At 47.9% G+C, this 17005-nt stretch overlaps 1 protein-coding gene across 1 annotated transcript in view; it reads left to right on the forward strand.

Annotated features, from left to right (window-relative positions):
* The window catches only part of GALNT10 (polypeptide N-acetylgalactosaminyltransferase 10), a 395118-nt gene extending 381734 nt beyond the window's left edge, over positions 1–13384 (forward strand). Inside the window, exon 12 of the mRNA XM_069199610.1 lies at positions 12173–13384. Within this exon, the coding sequence (XP_069055711.1) occupies positions 12173–12340 (168 nt within the window). The 3' untranslated portion in view covers positions 12341–13384. The remainder of the gene's footprint in view (positions 1–12172) is intronic.
* The last annotated feature ends 3621 nt before the right edge of the window (positions 13385–17005 follow it).

Below are 17005 nucleotides of genomic sequence, written 5' to 3' on the forward strand. Positions count from 1 at the left end.
ATTGTCCTTCTGCTTGTGGCGCTGTGATTGAGATACTATTTTTGTTTTGTTTTTCTTCCCCTGTCGTACTTGTTGCTTCTTCTCGCCCACTTCCAGCCCCCTTGTCAGTGTTTCTTTTTTCCTCCCATCCACGCCGGCCTGGTCTGTGTTGCTTTTGTCTTCCAGTTGCCCAAGTTGCTTCTTATCCTCCAATCCCCTGTTTTCTGTGTTGCATCTTCTCGCCAACATCCCACCCTCCTGTTGTTCATGTTGCCTCTTTCCTTTCACCCACCAGCCACCCCTTGTCTGGGTTGCCCCACTGCTGGAGCACGTACCAAGTACTGATTGTTTTTTCTTGATTAGTGTCCTTCTGCTCTTGGCTTGTGATTGAGGTACTATTTTTCTTCCTTCTCCCCCTGTCGTCCTTATAGATTCTTCTCTCCCAAGTCCAGCTCCAACAATTTTTCTTTACTCTTCCCCTGTAGTCCCTGTTGATTCCTATTGTCCGTGTTGCCTCTTCCCTCGAACCTCTGTTGTCTATGTTGCCTCTCTCCTCCAAACCCCCTTACTCGCCTGTTATTCATAATGCCTGTTTTCTCCCACCCACTCCCACCCATTGTTTGTGTTGCCCTGCTGCTGTACAACATGGCTAAAAGACATTGACAAAGCCATTAGCTCTAGGCAAGACCTATTGGCTTAGCCAATGCTTGTTTAGTTTTGCTGCATATTATTAGAGTGGTGTAAAGAAGAAAGAGGCTGCACCTCTGTAGGAAGCTATAAACTGGAGTCTGTGGCTTGTCACCCAGTGTCTGAGTCCCATTCTGTAAACAGATTCACTGTCAGACTCCAGCTCTCAGCTTTGTGCTTTAGAGTTCAGTGATGTACTGGTCCTTTCTGGCGACAGTCTAGTCTCCTGAGCCATTGCACAGGATAGATTATAGGAGTCGCAGTCTGCTCCCTGGCCTTAACACCGCTCCTCTTAACATGGCTACTTACAGTTTCTTTAATCCGGCTCTGGCCTGGATGCTGTACATTCTGTGCCAGAGGTACCTGTGTATTGTATTGTAGTGTGATTGCATTAGTGTGATTGCATTTATATTTTATTTCATATGATGTGGGGTAAATCACACTTGGTGAATGGTCTGCTTCAGTTTAGAATTTAGAGCTCTGGCAGTAGAGTAACAAGGTTTTCAGTTATACTTCAGGTAAGTATGTAGCTGATAATCATGCCAGAGCTTTCACCCTCCATTAGGCCGCTCACCTAAAGCAGCCCCTTGAGTTTTAGACTTCATCTGCAGCTTCAGATGCTTAGCAGTGTGACTAATTTCCCCTCTAAACAGCACTGAAACTGGAACCATCACATTAACATGTTTTTAATTTCAGACCTTTGAACTTACCAGATCTCATTGTAGGAGACGCACCATGTATCCTGTACTCCATATTTCCCCTTTATATATTTTTTTTATTAATGTTGTAATTAAGTCCCTCGTTCTTTACATGTTCGCTTGAGGTACAGTGTGTTAAACTCTTGCCTAGCTCTTTGTGTCTTTCGAGGGAAATTAAAACATACTGCAGTGCTAATGGTAGCAGGCAAACAGCATATCTATCTGCCTGCCTGACTTCACTTTGGCATTGTTGCATTGAGTATAGTTTAGTACCCCAGTGGGTTTTAAATCCTGTGGGGCCTGTCACAGACAAATTTCTAAGACAAACCCCCATCTGGTTTGCCTGTGGTACATGGAGCAGTACCACAACACCAGGAACTGTCCCGACTACCACATGATGAATCTAAAGTCAATTCAGGAGTAGGATATAAAGCTACTGGCCGCCTAACATCAGACGACTCCACACCACTCCAGGTCCCGTTTGCGTGGAAGGTCCCAGTCCCACTCTTGAAGTTGTTCCTGTCAGTTGTTGTTGCAGTCGAAGTTGCCATCAGGTAAACCCCACAAACATGAAAAGTCAAAGCGCTTTCAGACTTCGCGTGCCAGTCCAGGTCACCAAACGAGGCACAGGAACAACACCACAAGTTGAGGCCCTGCTGCTGCACTCCACCACCTGAGCCTGAACATAGGTCCGATCCACATCTCCCCGAAATTCCTGTAGCCGGACTTACCCCTGCCCCCATACCCAACTCTAGGAGTTTTGAAGCCATGCACCTCATTTTTGGGGGTTCCTACCCATTTGGAGCACCTTTGGGTACCATGGGTCTGTGAGCTGCCTCAACTGAATTTCTGCCAGTGAATTCCCCCCTTGCACCAGTCGGACTCCGGGATCTGTTCCTGGTTCTGGACCAACTCCGGTTGCAGAACAGTAACTTTTGCTGGGGTGTAGCCCTTTGGCGGCGTTTCAGGCACCACTAATGCTTCTCGGCAGTGCCAAGCCCGTAATGTGCCTACGTTACATCTGACTTTCACAGATGTTCCCATTCATCTAAGCCATTCTCGGCATGGTGCGTTTCCACACCCACTCACTGGAGTGGAGAGTTCTGTATACTCGGACTGTAATCCCTTGTTTCAGCCTTGGTCCTGGATTTCAGCAAGGCTGACTCTGTGGCTGTTGGGTTTGATGGCCTCCTGCATCCTGCTAGTGAAACACACCAGGTGGCACATGCGGGTTCTAAAGGGGTATCCGAAGCCCCAGTGGGCACAGCACCAACAAAATCTTTCCGATCAGGTCCAGATATATGAGGAGACCACAAAAGACCTGCAGTGGTGCTTGCTGAACCAAGATTGGGTCAGTGGGAGACTCCTCTCCAATTACCACCCAGAGCTGACAGTGCAGACTGATCGCTTCTGGGCAGGGACAGCCATCTGGAAGATGTGAAGATCAGAGGCCTCTGGTCTCTGGTGGAGACTGTTCCACATTAGTGTTCCGGAGCAGAGGTTAATTTGCTTTGCATTGAAAGCTTTTCTGCCCTTCATCAAAGGGAATCTGGGCCAGGGGTTCGCGGACAACTCTAACAACTTATGGTACAGCAACAAGCAGGACTGAATAGCGTCATGGAACCTTTGCCAGAAGGCTCTGCGCCTCTAGACAGGGCTGCTACTTCAGGACATTTTCCTCATTGTGCAGCACCTGGCAGGATATCTAGGACAAACTCAGCCGTTGATGCCTGGTGGACCATGCAGAACGTCTTTATACAGAGGTGGCTCGAGTTCTCTTTCAGGACTGGTAAGAATCTTGGCTTGAGCTGTTTGCCACTTTATAGAATGTGCAATGTCCACACTGCTCTGCACTGGAGTTCCCAAAGCGGCACTTGCTTAGAGACTCATTCCGACTAGACTGGAATGCAGGGCTCCTATACACCTTCCCACTGATACCTCTTCTCCCCCGAGGTCTGAAAAGATCATAACTGACTTGGCCCAAGTCATCCTGGTGGCCCTCGATTAGGCAAGGAGGGTATGGTGTGTAGAACTTCTGAGCATGAGCATCTGTCCTTTGATCAGACTGCCCTTCTGGAGCGATCTCCAGTCACAACAACAGGGAAGGGGTCTACGCTCGAACTGGCACACTATCCACCTTCATGGTCGGAGATTGAACAACAACAGGTGCTTCTGCGGGTGCTGTCTGCTTTTGCGTGGGCTCTCTGTGTTGCTGAGCGCCCCCCTCTGTCTCCTCCTCCAAGGGGTGACTCCCTGGTCCTTCCTGGGCCCTGGCAGCACCCAAAACCTTCAACCGCAACTCTTGCAGCTAGCAAGGCTTGTTTGCGGTCTTTCTGTGTGGAAACAACTCTGCATCCTCCAGCACGCCGTTGGACATCTTCTGACCCCTCACTCAGCACCTACACACTGCTGCTGCTAGCGTGTTCGAGGCCCTCCTCCACCCGCAGGCATCCACCTGCGCCTCATCACTGGTGTCTATTGGGCTTCTGGTAAGCGTCGTGTGCATTGTGCCGTTTTCACCGTATTTGTGACTGTATTCTGTGCCTTGCTTTATTGTGCCTTTTTGCTCCATTTGCTTCCATTTGTGCTTTTTGACTTTTTTGTGACTGCTTTTGCCCCTTGTGCGCTCCCCTTAGCCGCTTCTCCCCGCCGCTGCCTCCTTGCGGGCCCGCCCCCTCGTGCCCCCATTTGCCGCTCCCTCCCAGCTGCTCCCCCCTCCCTTCTTAATGGCTGGCGCTGCGCGTCGAGGGTGAGCGACCTCTGACCTGATTTCGGTCAAGAGCTCGCACCCCCACGTCCGCAGCACCACCTTGCTGTGTCCATGTCCCTGACCCCCGGCCACGCTGCTGCTAGCGTGTTCCAGGCCCTCCTCCACCCGCAGGCATCCACCTGCGCCTCATCCCTGGTGTCTAGTGGGCTTCTGATAAGCGTCGCTAGACTCGTGTGCATTGTGCCGTTTTCACCGTATTTGTGACTGTATTCTGTGCCTTGCTTTATTGTGCCTTTTTGCTCCATTTGCTTCCATTTGTGCTTTTTGACTTTTTGTGACTGCTTTTGCCCCTTGTGCGCTCCCCTTAGCTGCGTCTCCCCGCTGCTGCCTCGCTGCGGCCCCGCCCCCCTCGTGCCCTCATTTGCCGCTCCCTCCCGCCTCCCAGCTGCTCCTCCCTCCCCCCTCCCTTCTTAATGGCTGGTGCTGCGCGTCGAGGGTGAGCAACCTCTGACCTGATTTCGGTCAAGAGCTCGCTCCCCCACGTCCGCAGCACCACCTTGCTGTGTCCGTGTCCCTGACCCCCGCCCACGCTGCAGCTAGCGTGTTTGAGGCCCTCCTCCACCCGCAGGCATCCACCTGCGCCTCATCCCTGGTGTCTAGTGGGCTTCTGGTAAGCGTCGCTAGACTCGTGTGCATTGTGCCGTTTTCACCGTATTTGTGACTGTATTCTGTGCCTTGCTTTATTGTTCCTTTTTGCTCCATTTGTGCTTTTTGACTTTTTTGTGACTGCTTTTGCCCCTTGTGCGCTCCCCTTAGCCGCGTCTCCCCGCCGCTGCCTCCCTGCGGCCCCGCCCCCCTTGCGCCCCCATTTGCCGCTCCTTCCCGCCTCCCAGCTGCTCCTCCCTCCCCCCTCCCTTCTTAATGACTGGTGCTGTGCTTCCGCGCAGCGGGCGCACCGCTGGCGCGCCAGAGGCAAGCCCGTCCACGCCTGGACCGTGCCCAGCCCCCCCCCCCCCTGGTCTGCACGACCCCCACACCACCAGACGCCGCTACTCGGCCAACCAGCTCATCGCCCTCAACCCCGGCAGCTTCACAACATGCTTCCAGGCCTCACGAAAGAACACCAAAGGACCCTTCTCCTGCCGCGCCTGCAATTTCACCTGCGACGGAACAAGGATACCTGCAACAACCGGCACTAACCACCTCCACTGCATACTCCTCAACACACGCTCCGCACGCAAGCATGCCATCGAGCTCTTGGACCTGCTCGTCACCACCGCCCCAGATGTAGCCTTCCTGACCGAAACCTGGTGGAACGACTCCTCAGCGCCTGACATCGCCATAGCCATCCCGGACGGCTACAAGATCACCAGAAGGGATCGCCCCAACGGGATCGGAGGAGGAATAGCCATCGCCCACAAATCCACCCCCACACGGACGACACCCTCAAAACCGCTGAACACCTACACGTCCAGATCCACACTGACCCCAACACCACTCTCAGGGGAACGCTCATCTACAGACCCCCAGGACCACAAGCACCCTTCAGCTACTCCATCGCCGACCTCACGAGCACCCACGCGCTCCCTTCTTCGGACTACATCCTCCTTGGAGACCTCAACTTCCACTTGGAGAACAACAACAACACCTACACCGCATCTCTGATTGACAACCTCTCCAACCTCAGCCTCAGACAACTGGTCAACACACCCACCCACATTGCCAGCCACACGCTTGACCCGATCTTCTCCGCAAGCAACCACGTCACCTTCAACCACACCACCGAACTCCACTGGACCGACCACCACTGCATCCACTTCACATTCAAGAAACACATCGAGCACCACCGTACCCAACAACCACCACGCCGCCGCTGGAGCAAAGTCACCGAGGACCAGCTGACCAGCACCCTCACCCAGAACCCACCCACCGACTCCACCGACCCAGACACCGCCGCACTCAACCTACGGCGGTGAATCAACGACTGCGCCAATACCCTCGCACCACTCAAGAGGTCCACCGACAACCAAGAAAGAAAAAAAGCCACCTGGTTCACTGACGAACTCCTAACCTCCAAACGCATCTGCCAGAAACTTAAGAAGAAATGGCTCCTCGAACACACACCCGACAGCCTTTCAGCCCACAAGCACCACCAGCTAATCAGACTCGCCAAACGATCCCACTTCACAGAACACCTGAACAACAACGCACACGACAGCAAAGAACTCTTCTGCATCGTGAAAGAGCTCTCCAACCCCAGCGCCAACGTCAATGACATCCCACCATCCCAAGAACTCTGCGACGCCCTGTTCACCTTTTTTATCAGAAGATCGCCGACATCCACGACAGCCTCAACACCACGCCTTCGGCAGACCCCACCCCCGAAAACTCCACCTGCACCAACCGATTTACCGCCTGGACCTACGTAGACGACACTGAAACATGCAAGATCATGAACTCCATTCACTCAGGATCCCCTTCAGACCCATGCCCCCACCATGTTTACAACAAAGCCGACTCTACCATCGCCCCACAACTTCGAAAAGTCATTAACTTATCCTTCGAAACCGCAACTTTCCCGGAAAGCTGGAAGCACGCTGAAATCCACGCCCTCCTTAAGAAGCCCAAGGCAGACCCCAACGACCTCAAAAACTTCTGACCGATCTCCCTGCTCCCGGCGAAGGTCACTGAGAAGATCGTCAACGCTCAACTTACCCACCACCTCGAGGACAACTCCATCCTGGACCCCTCCCAGTCCGGTTTCAGACGAAACCACAGCACGAGACTGCACTCCTCGCCGCCACAGACGACATCAGACAGCAAATGGACAACGGCAAAACATCAGCCCTCATCCTCCTGGACCTATCCGCAGCCTTCGACACGGTCTGCCATCGCACCCTGCTTTCACGAAGCCGGAATACAAGAAAAAGCCCTCAACTGGATCTCCTCATTCCTCTCCGGCAGAACCCAGAGAGTCCGCCTCCCACCCTTCCGCTCTGAAGCCACCAACATCATCTGCGGCGTACCCCAAGGCTACTCACTGAGCCCTACACTGTACACCATCTACATGGCCCCCTCGCACAACTGGCCCGTCAGCACAACCTCAACATTCTCTCTTACACCGACGACACCCAGCTCATCCTCTCCCTCACCAAAGACCCACACACCGCCAAAGCCAATCTCCACGAGGGAATGAAGTCCATCGACGAGTGGATGAGATACAGCCGCCTGAAGCTGTACTCTGACAAGACGGAAGTCCTCATCCTCAGATGCACCCCCTCCGCCTGGGATGACTCCTGGTGGCCCACCTCGCTGGGAGCCCCACCAATGCCAGCCAACCACGCACGCAACCTGGGTTTCATCCTCAATTCCGCCCTAACCATGTCCAAACAGGTCAACGCAGTTTCCTCCTCCTGCTACAACACCCTCCGCATGCTCCGTAGAATCTACAAATGGATCCCGACGGAAACCAGAAGAACGGGACCCAGGCCCTCGTCAGCAGCAGACTAGACTACGACAAGGCACTCTACACAGGTATCCCAGCAAAAGACACCCGACGCCTCCAACGCATCCAAAACGCCTCCGCCCGGCTGGTCCTCGACGTACCCCGCCGCTGCCACATCTCCCACCACCTGAGAGACCTCCACTGGCTCCCCGTGGACAAGAGGATCACCTTCAAGCTCCTCACCCACGCTCACAAAGCACTCCACAACGCCGGACCAGCCTACCTGAACAACAGACTCAACTTCTACGCCCCCACCCGCCAACTCTGCTCTGCCAACCTCGCCCTCACCATCGTCCCCCGCATCCAGCACAAGACCTCCGGAGGGAGATCCTTCTCCTACCTTGCCGCCAAGACCTGGAACACCCTCCCAACCTCCCTGCGACAGACCCAGGACTTTCTCACTTTCAGGAGATTTCTCAAGACCTGGCTCTTCGACCAGTAGCAGCACCCCCACCATTAAACCCCCCCACCCCCCACCACCCTTCAGCACCTTGAAACCCTAACGGGTACGTAGTGCGCTCTACAAATGTTGTGATTGATTGATTGCTGGTGGGGAGAAAATGACTAAGTCGACATGGCACTCCCCTCAGAGTGCTATGCCAACCTCACACTGCCTCTGGCTTAAGTAAGTCACCCCTCTAGCAGGCCTTAGAGCCCTAAGGCAGGGTGCACTATACCACAGGTGAGGGCATATGTGCATGAGCACTATGCCCCTACAGTGTCTAAGCAAAACCTTAGACATTGTAAGTGCAGGGTAGCCATAAGAGTATATGGTCTGGGAGTTTGTCAAACACAAACTCCACAGCACCATAATGGCTACACTGAAAACTGGGAAGTTTGGTATCAAACTTCTCAGCACAATAAATGCACACTGATGCCAGTGTGCACTTTATTGTCAAATACAACCAGAGGGCATCTTAGAGATGCCCCCTGAAAACATACCCGACTTCCAGTGTGGGCTGACTACTTTTTGACAGCCTACCACACACCAGACATGTTGCTGGCCACATGGGGAGAGTCCCTTTGTCACTCTGTGGCCAGGAACAAAGCCTGTACTGGGTGGAGGTGCTTCACACCTCCCCCTGCAGGAACTGTAACACCTAACGGTGAGCCTCAACAGCGCCACAGGGCATCCCAGCTAGTGGAGATGCTCGACCCTCCGGCCACTGTCCCCACTTTTGGCGGCAAGGCTGGAGGAGATAATGAGGAAAACAAGGAGGAGTCACTCCCCAATCAGGACAGCCCCTAAGGTGTCCTGAGCTGAGGTGAAATCCTCCATCTTGTAGAACGAGGATTCCCCCAATAGGATTAGAGATGTGCCCCCCTCCCCACAGGAAGAAGGCCCAAAGAGGGTGTAGCCACCCTCAAGGACGGTAGCCATTGGCTACTGCCCTCCCAGACCTAAACACACCCCTAAATTCAGTATTTAGGGGCTCCCAGAACCGAGGAAGATAGATTTTTGCAACCTAAAGAAGAAAGACTGCTGACCTGAAGCCCTGCAGTGAAGACTGAGACGACAACTGATTTGGCCCCAGCCCCACCGGCCTGTCTCCCTACTTCGAAGAAAACTGCAACAGCGACGCATCCAACAGGGTCCAGCAACCTCTGAAGCCTCAGATGACTACCCTGCATCTAAAGGACCAAGAAGCTCCCGAGAACAGCGGCCCTGTTCAAGAAACTGCAACTTTCTGCAACAAAGAAGCAACTTTTAAAGACCACACATTTCCCGTCGGAAGCGTGAGACTTTCCACTCTGCACCCGACGCCCCCGGCTCGACCTGCGGAAAACTAACACTACAGGGAGGACTCCCCTGCGACTGCGAGCCTTGAGTAACTAGAGTTGAGCCCCCACAGCGACGCCTGCAGAGGAAATCCAGAGGCTCCCCCTGACCGCCACTACCTGTAACAAGGAACCCGACACCTGGAACCAGCACTGCACCCGCAGCCCCCAGGACCTCAAGGAACCGAACTCCAGTGCAGGAGCGACTCCCAGGCGACCCTCTGCCTAGCCCAGGTGGTGGCTACCCGAGGAGCCACCCCCTGTGCCTGCCTGCATCGTTGAAGAGACCCCCGGGTCTCCCATTGATTCCTATCTGAAACCCGACGCCTGTTTGCACTCTGCACCCGGCCGCCCCAGTGCCGGTGAGGGTGTACTTTTTGTGCCTGCTGTGTCCCGTCCCGCCCGCCCCCACCCCACCCCCCGGTGCCCTACAAAACCCCCCTGGTCTGCCCTCCGAGGGCGCGGGTACTTACCTGCTGGCAGACTGGAACTGGGGCACCCCTATTTCCATTGAAGACTATGTGTTTTGGGTACCACTTTGAACTCTGCACCTGACCGGCCCTGAGCTGCTGGTGTGGTAACTTTGGGGTTGCCTTGAACCCCCAACGGTGGGCTACCTTGGACCCAACTTTGAACCCTGTAAGTGTTTTACTTACCTGTGAGCTTAACAATTACTTACCTCCCCCAGGAACTGTGAGTTTTGCACTGTGTCCACTTTTAAAATAGCTTATTGCCATTTTTGTTAAAACTGTACATGCTATTGTGATTATTCAAAGTTCCTAGAATACCTGAGTGAAATACCTTTCATTTGAAGTATTACTTGTGAACCTGTGGTTCTTAAAATAAACTAAGAAAATATATTTTTCTATATTAAAAACCTTTCAAGTGTGTGTTCCTCATTTATTGCCTGTGTGTGTACAACAAATGCTTAACACTACCGTCTGATAAGCCTACTGCTCGACCACACTACCACAAAAAAGAGCATTAGAATTAGCTCTGTTTGCCACTATCTTACCTCTAAGGGTAACTCTTGGACTCTGTGCACACTATTTCTTACTTTGAAATAGTATATACAGAGCCAACTTCCTACAGTCACTAAAATAAAGTACCTTTATTTTTAGTAACTCTGAGTATTGTGTTTCTTATGATATAGTGCTAAGTGATATAAGTGGTATGGTAGGAACTTTGCATGTCTCCTAGTTCAGCCTAAGCTGCTCTGCTATAGCTACCTCGATAAGCCTAAGCTGCTAGAACACTACTAATCTACTAATAAGGGATAACTGGACCTGGCACAAGGTGTAAGTACCACAAGGTACTATAAGCCAGCTCAGCCTCCTACACTATGGGATGTTCCCCTACTACCAATTCAGCCAAGAAGTTAATTACATCTGTAATGGGGGCCCCCTGGGGATCCAAGTTCAGTGGATTGCACCAACCCACCCACCTGCGCCAGGCGGAAAGATATCGCTTATGAGTGGAGTCTGCCCAGGAGGCAGTGATGAACGAGAGAGCGCGCTCCGAAAGGACACCAACGTTGCCCAAAATGAGCCAGGCCATGAGTTGAAATTTGTTCTGCACAATGAGAGGGGAAACAAGTCCAGATGAAGAGAATAGCAGCCACAACTTCCCTCTCAGGTTGCGGCGAGTCAATCACAGCATTGCTGTTGGTGCATGAATCCACAAATCCGCCCGATTCCGCATCAGGAAATATACATAAATCTTTTTACTTTAACAACTCCATCAAATTATAAAAGGCACTCTTTCTGGACCAAGATCTAGGTTTCTGACAAATTTGGTGCAATTCCGTTCAGAGGTTCGAGCTGAGAGAGAGAGAGAGAGAGAGAGAGAGAGAGAGAGAGAGAGAGAGATGTGTATATATAAAAATACAAATTTAGTGTCTTGAGTTGTAGAGGTCAATGCGTGGTATTACATGCAAGGTAACGTCATACATCCAGTCAGTACAGGTCTGCCTTTTCACTTCCGTGATGAGTCACACCTATGTTTCAAGCCAATAGGGCTTTTTGGAAAGCTTTACTGTCTGATGTCTTATAATACGTCACCAGACTTAGCTCGTGTGGAATTAATTCTATAGATGAAATGGGAGAAAACATAGGAGGAATTATGACTTTTTCACTGTAAGACTTATTATACTCCTGAACCATAGTCTACCTCCTGCCAATAATCCAAGCACTATACTCACTCTTTATCAACTTCTGGCTTCTGGATTTTTACTTGTTGACAGAGTGACGGACTAGAGTTCTGGATGACGGCTGCCTTATTCAGAGAGACCTTGAGCCTAGGCTGCTTCCCATTTAAGTGTTGGGGGGAAGAGCTGTTCGAAAGTGCGCAAAGTCTCTTCCTCTGCCTGGAGTGATATCCCATGAGTACAGAGAAATAGCGAATAATGACTAAGTGCTATAGTATCTACGATGAATAATGCACTTTACCCACCACAGTCACTGGAGCCCTTATAACACTCACTAGCCTCATAAATCAACTCTGTAATACCTCGATCTTGCGCTGGCCACACCTTTTGTAGATATTACTGTATGAACTGTAGCATTTGCGTTGATACCCATGTTGAGCAATGGTTTTCAAAAATAAACAGACGTGTGATCGGGGGGGAGGGGTAAATTTTTGGACACTATGAGTGGCCTTTGCGAAGTCACACCATTCTTATGTGACTAAGCTAAACTGATGTACATTGTTCAAAAGGCAGTTGTAGCACCGTTGTAGTTATTTATTGTTACGAGTGTCACTGTTTTATCAATATGACCGTTTCAGCTGTCTCATTTTCTAAATGTCTTCTTGCAGGACAAGACCGTGTACCACCCAGTCAGCAGTAGCTGCATGGACTGCAGCCCTTCTGAACGCAAGATTTTCATGAACATCTGCAATCCTTCATCCTTAACTCAGCAATGGATATTTGAATACACAAACCACACAGTTCTACAAAACTTTAACAGGAACAAGGACTTGTAGTGACACAAAATAGACCTATAAATATATATTTACAACTATATTTTTATTGGGCGGAGGATAACGCAAAATGAAGAAATTTCTTTTTAAATTAATATGTTGTGGCAGGGGTGAAATTAGAGCTTTGTGTGTGAAGACCATTTTTAACTCTTACAGCAAGGATGCTGCATCCAGTAACTCCAGACGCCTTGCGTCATTTCCTTCACTGAAATTCCAGAGTGCCTCATGAGCATTTTTGCGCAGTGAGCTTCAATCTCCGATTGTGGCCTCATCCCAGCACATTGATGACCTCTTGAGTGTGAAGAATTGAACTGATAGATTCTCCTCGAGCAGGAAGTGTGTGACCTCTGATCAATCTATACAGGTCCAAGCAATGTGCAGAATTGCAAAGTACGTCTTTTGCTACTGTGGCATGTCACCCACTGTTTGTGTCTAAGTACAAAGCCTTTGAGGAGATATATTCATCAACTCATCAAATATCATATAGACATTTTGCTACCAAATGTTGTCAGGGTTTGTTTTCAAACATTGGAAATTAACAACTTGTTTCTCTACTGGAAGCAAAATGTTCATGAACCTTGATACTTAGTGGTTCGTTTGACAACGGAAAGGACTTTGTGTGTTTTGATACTGTCGTATACACTCCATTTCACTTACTTCGATAGTCGTATTGGATGGAACTAATTACTTTTAAGGAAAGTGAGATTTAAATCTAAAACAACGCAGGGTACATGACTAGTAACTTTAAAATTAATTATGTAATTCTGCACTCCCTGAGTATGTTGTTTCTCTGGGGCCTAGCTGGTTCAAGTGCCTAAGACTTACTTCATTCAGACCATCCTACACGAGTTTCTGTTTGAGTTTGAATGTATACATTTTTTAGTCGGCGACTTTTTTGCACCTGTTGAGCTATTGAGAAGTTCTGAGTCTTCAGAGTTAACAAGAGGTCGAGTGACTTTTAAACGCCCTTAAGAAAGGTTGAGCAGACTTGACCAGAAGCTTGTGATAACTCGGGTCATTTATGTTTCATAAACTGTATAGCTTGAACTGTGTGGTTTTTTTGTGTTTTTTTTTATAAAAACAAAGTGGCTAAAAGTACTTGGGAGGAAAGTAATAAGGGTCTGCATTCCTCAAGTTAAAGCTTAGAAGAAGAACACAGTTTAAGCGTAAATCACCCATTTCTGTAGGTTTCTGCATAGGTTTAACATTGTTTTTTTTTTCCTTAAATATGTAATTAGTTTACTCATAAGCAAAGTTTCTACTGCTTGTGAGGCTTTGTTTAAACACCTTGTGCCTGACAACATTTCCTGAATACATTCTCTCTTACATGCTTATCATTCAACTGATTTTCAACTTGTTGAATTTATCTCGACTTTTGAAGGATAGGCAAGTAAGCTTAACAGGCTCTCTCCAATATATATGCACAAAAGATGGGTTTAAGAGAATGTGTCATTCCAGTTTAGTCGTAAACAAGAAATGCCTAAATGTATACCGTTACCTAGTGCCTTGTTAGACCAGAGGTAAATGAACTGCATTAAGTATGTTGCACAATTGTGTTATGGCTGTCTCCAACTCATTGCAGCAAACTGCTGGAATCCATATCTTCTATCTGCCAAGTAGAGCTGCTGGGTTCGCTCTGACATTGTTCTGTTAATTTTATTTCATCTTTGAACTTTATTATCTATGATCAACATTAACACTGAAAAAAGCCGTCTAGTTTATATGGGTATCTGATATAGTAAAAGCAGAGTGGATCATAACAACCAGATATGGCAGCGTTGGAGATGGGGCAGCAGCTGTGGACTGATCATGTGGCTATATCACTGCGCAATCCTCTGCCTTGCACGAAGTGATTTGGGAAGAGCAATCTGCAAGCAGTTTTGAAGGATGCTAACTCTAGTAAATTGTTAAAGCTACTACATGATTTTGTTTTGCATCTTTCAAGGTTTCATAGGATCGAGCCTGAAATAGGAACCTGTGTTTTCTTGAGAGCTTGCAAACACAATTATGCATTAGTCTAATAAGTGCCATCTGTTAACGATCATATACTGTACTGTTTGTTTTAAAAAATGAAAACTGCAGTTACATTCCAGACACACAAAAGGAAATAAGAGCATTAAAGGTATAAATAGCTATTTTACCATAACAAACTAATAATGCGAATTAAAGTTAAAGCACTGACTTCTCTGTTAGACAGAATACACAGTGCTATTAATGCTGTATGAGGCATTTTTGTCCATTTGACAAATTGCATTTGGCATAGCTCTGGTGATAAAGCATGTGCAGCATTACTCTATGGAGCCCCATTACTAAATAAGGCTTAACTTTTAAAAGCCTGGTGTGGCCCTTGGATGCAGGCCAATATGGATTTGAGAGCATGGCTCTTAGAAGTGTAGAAAACGCTTTGCTTGTCTGGCATTGCTTCTGTCTCAGGTCTGATCCAAAATGGACTCTTGTGAGGCGAATGGTCTACTACTATGGTTGCCTGTAATCAGAAGGGCAGGTAGGTTGATAACTTGAGTAGTGTCATCATCACCTGCATGATATCTTCCTAATTTTCAAAATGAAGCAGTATATCTGTTCAACGGTCCACTTCTCACAAGCAAACCTGTGTTGAAAAGTTGCACTCTGAATAGGCAGTGTGTCCAGAATGGCCGTTCATCTCTCAGAAAGTATATAGTTTATATAAGGATATACAGTGCTTTCTTCTCTGTACAATCCTCGTCATTTTGTTGTTTTGGCACAGGGTTTATTTCAAACGCTAATTGAAACGGGCAGTCCAGGTTAGTTGAAGCTATAAAGATTAATATAGCAAACTTTTCAAATTCGTGTCTATAACTTGGTTAGTAAAGATGTAAAGGGCTTCCTGAAATTAGGCCAACAATTCAGATGAACATCCGTCTATCTTTTGTCCTGTATACTTTCTAACAAATCTGATTTTGCCCTTCTTGGAGCCTTGCGCACCAATCTATGCCACCGAACAGTGATGGTGAAGATTTTGAAAGGAGTGGCAACAAGAGGGACGTGTCTGCAGTACATGAAGGGCATCCGTAGCACTTTAATCTTAGAAGCTTTGATAAACCAGATGATTATTCTGTAATAATGTATGGGTTTTTTTTTTTTAAAGCTCATCGTGGTCTCTTTTTATAAGGTATTTAAAATAAATTTCTAAATGTTTTCAAACTTGTGTAACTTAATGTTCTTTGTGGTGGGGAGTAGAGAGTTGATACTGGTCATTTTTTGTTCCTGAATCTAGCCCCATTAGTGGAGTTTTACACGTATGCTACTTAAATGTACATAAATATACATATATTGGGATAGATATGATGTACTTGAAACTAAATTAGAAATGGTATCACCACTGGCTAAATGGCAGAGGTGGTTGAAATTGAAACTGAGTATAAACTGTTGGCTCGATAGTATAGAGTGGAATGACACAGGGATATAATGGTGCCAGTAACAGAGATTCTTTGCTAGCTGATGGAAACTTGAAGGAACGGATGTGTATAACTGCAGGTGGAAAAACAATAGGATTGACTGATGAAAAAAACAAATCCATTTTGCAGCAGTGAGAACTGTGTACTCAGGCCAGGTTAATGGTAAGCAATCCCTGAAGTGGTGTGAGAGTCTGTGTTCGATGTAGAAACCTTACACCGGACCATTGCTAGCAAAACCTCAAGATCGACTATGCCGAATCTAGGTTCTTTTAACCAAATGAAGGAAAGCCAAGGTCCTCACTATAATTAGTAGCACATTGTTAAAGTCTAGGCACTAGTTAGGACATTTACAATGGGAACAAGCCTACTGATATAAAAAGAAAGCCTAGAAAATCATGAACAAAGCAAAGAGCGAGAAGGTGCGCAAGCAGATGCAATATAGACCTTCAAGGAATATAGACAAGTTCTCCCTCGTAATTCCATCCAACTAATAACAAAACGACTCCATCTAAAAAACAAAAAAATGAATTGCACAAACTAGAAATCATGGAAAGACCTGATAGAACTGAATAATCTAACACAAAAATCTCCTTCAACGTCACTTATTAAACATTGGCAATCTCAGACTCCTTCAAAGGAAGCATATCCAATTTCATGCCATGCAACTATCATAAGCACAATATGCAGCATAAGCCATATTATGGATTCACACATTTTGCCCATAAACCTCTAGTTAGTGGTACTGGATTATTTACCTTATTTTGTCTTGAACATAATTGTGTTTGAAAACCAGACCTCTTATGAGCAGGCTAGAAAAACATTGTTGCGGAGCATGCCGTCAGATTATATCATATGATAACATAGGTATATTTGTATTGTATTAGTATCAAATAACCTATTTGCATACTTTCCACATTCTGGGAGGATGGGTGGGTCACATGTTAATCTATAACATGGTCATGCTGCAAAACCATTGGTACAGATAAGCAACTTTCTGCATTGTAGGATTCTTATTGACAGTCCTAAACTTCCCTCCAAGTGTGGGGACCTCAAAATATTTAAATCTATTTCTAAATGTATGCATACATGTTTTGGTCAATAGTACAGCATTTCAGGTGCAACTTCCACCCTCCAAAACTTATCAACAGCCAGTTTTCCCAAGTTTTAGAATGATCTATAAACAAACCGCCTTACCAAAACTACATTGCAGCAACAACTTTAAATTAAACTG

This window comes from Pleurodeles waltl, chromosome 7 (assembly GCF_031143425.1).
Source record: "Pleurodeles waltl isolate 20211129_DDA chromosome 7, aPleWal1.hap1.20221129, whole genome shotgun sequence".
Lineage (NCBI taxonomy): Eukaryota > Metazoa > Chordata > Amphibia > Caudata > Salamandridae > Pleurodeles > Pleurodeles waltl.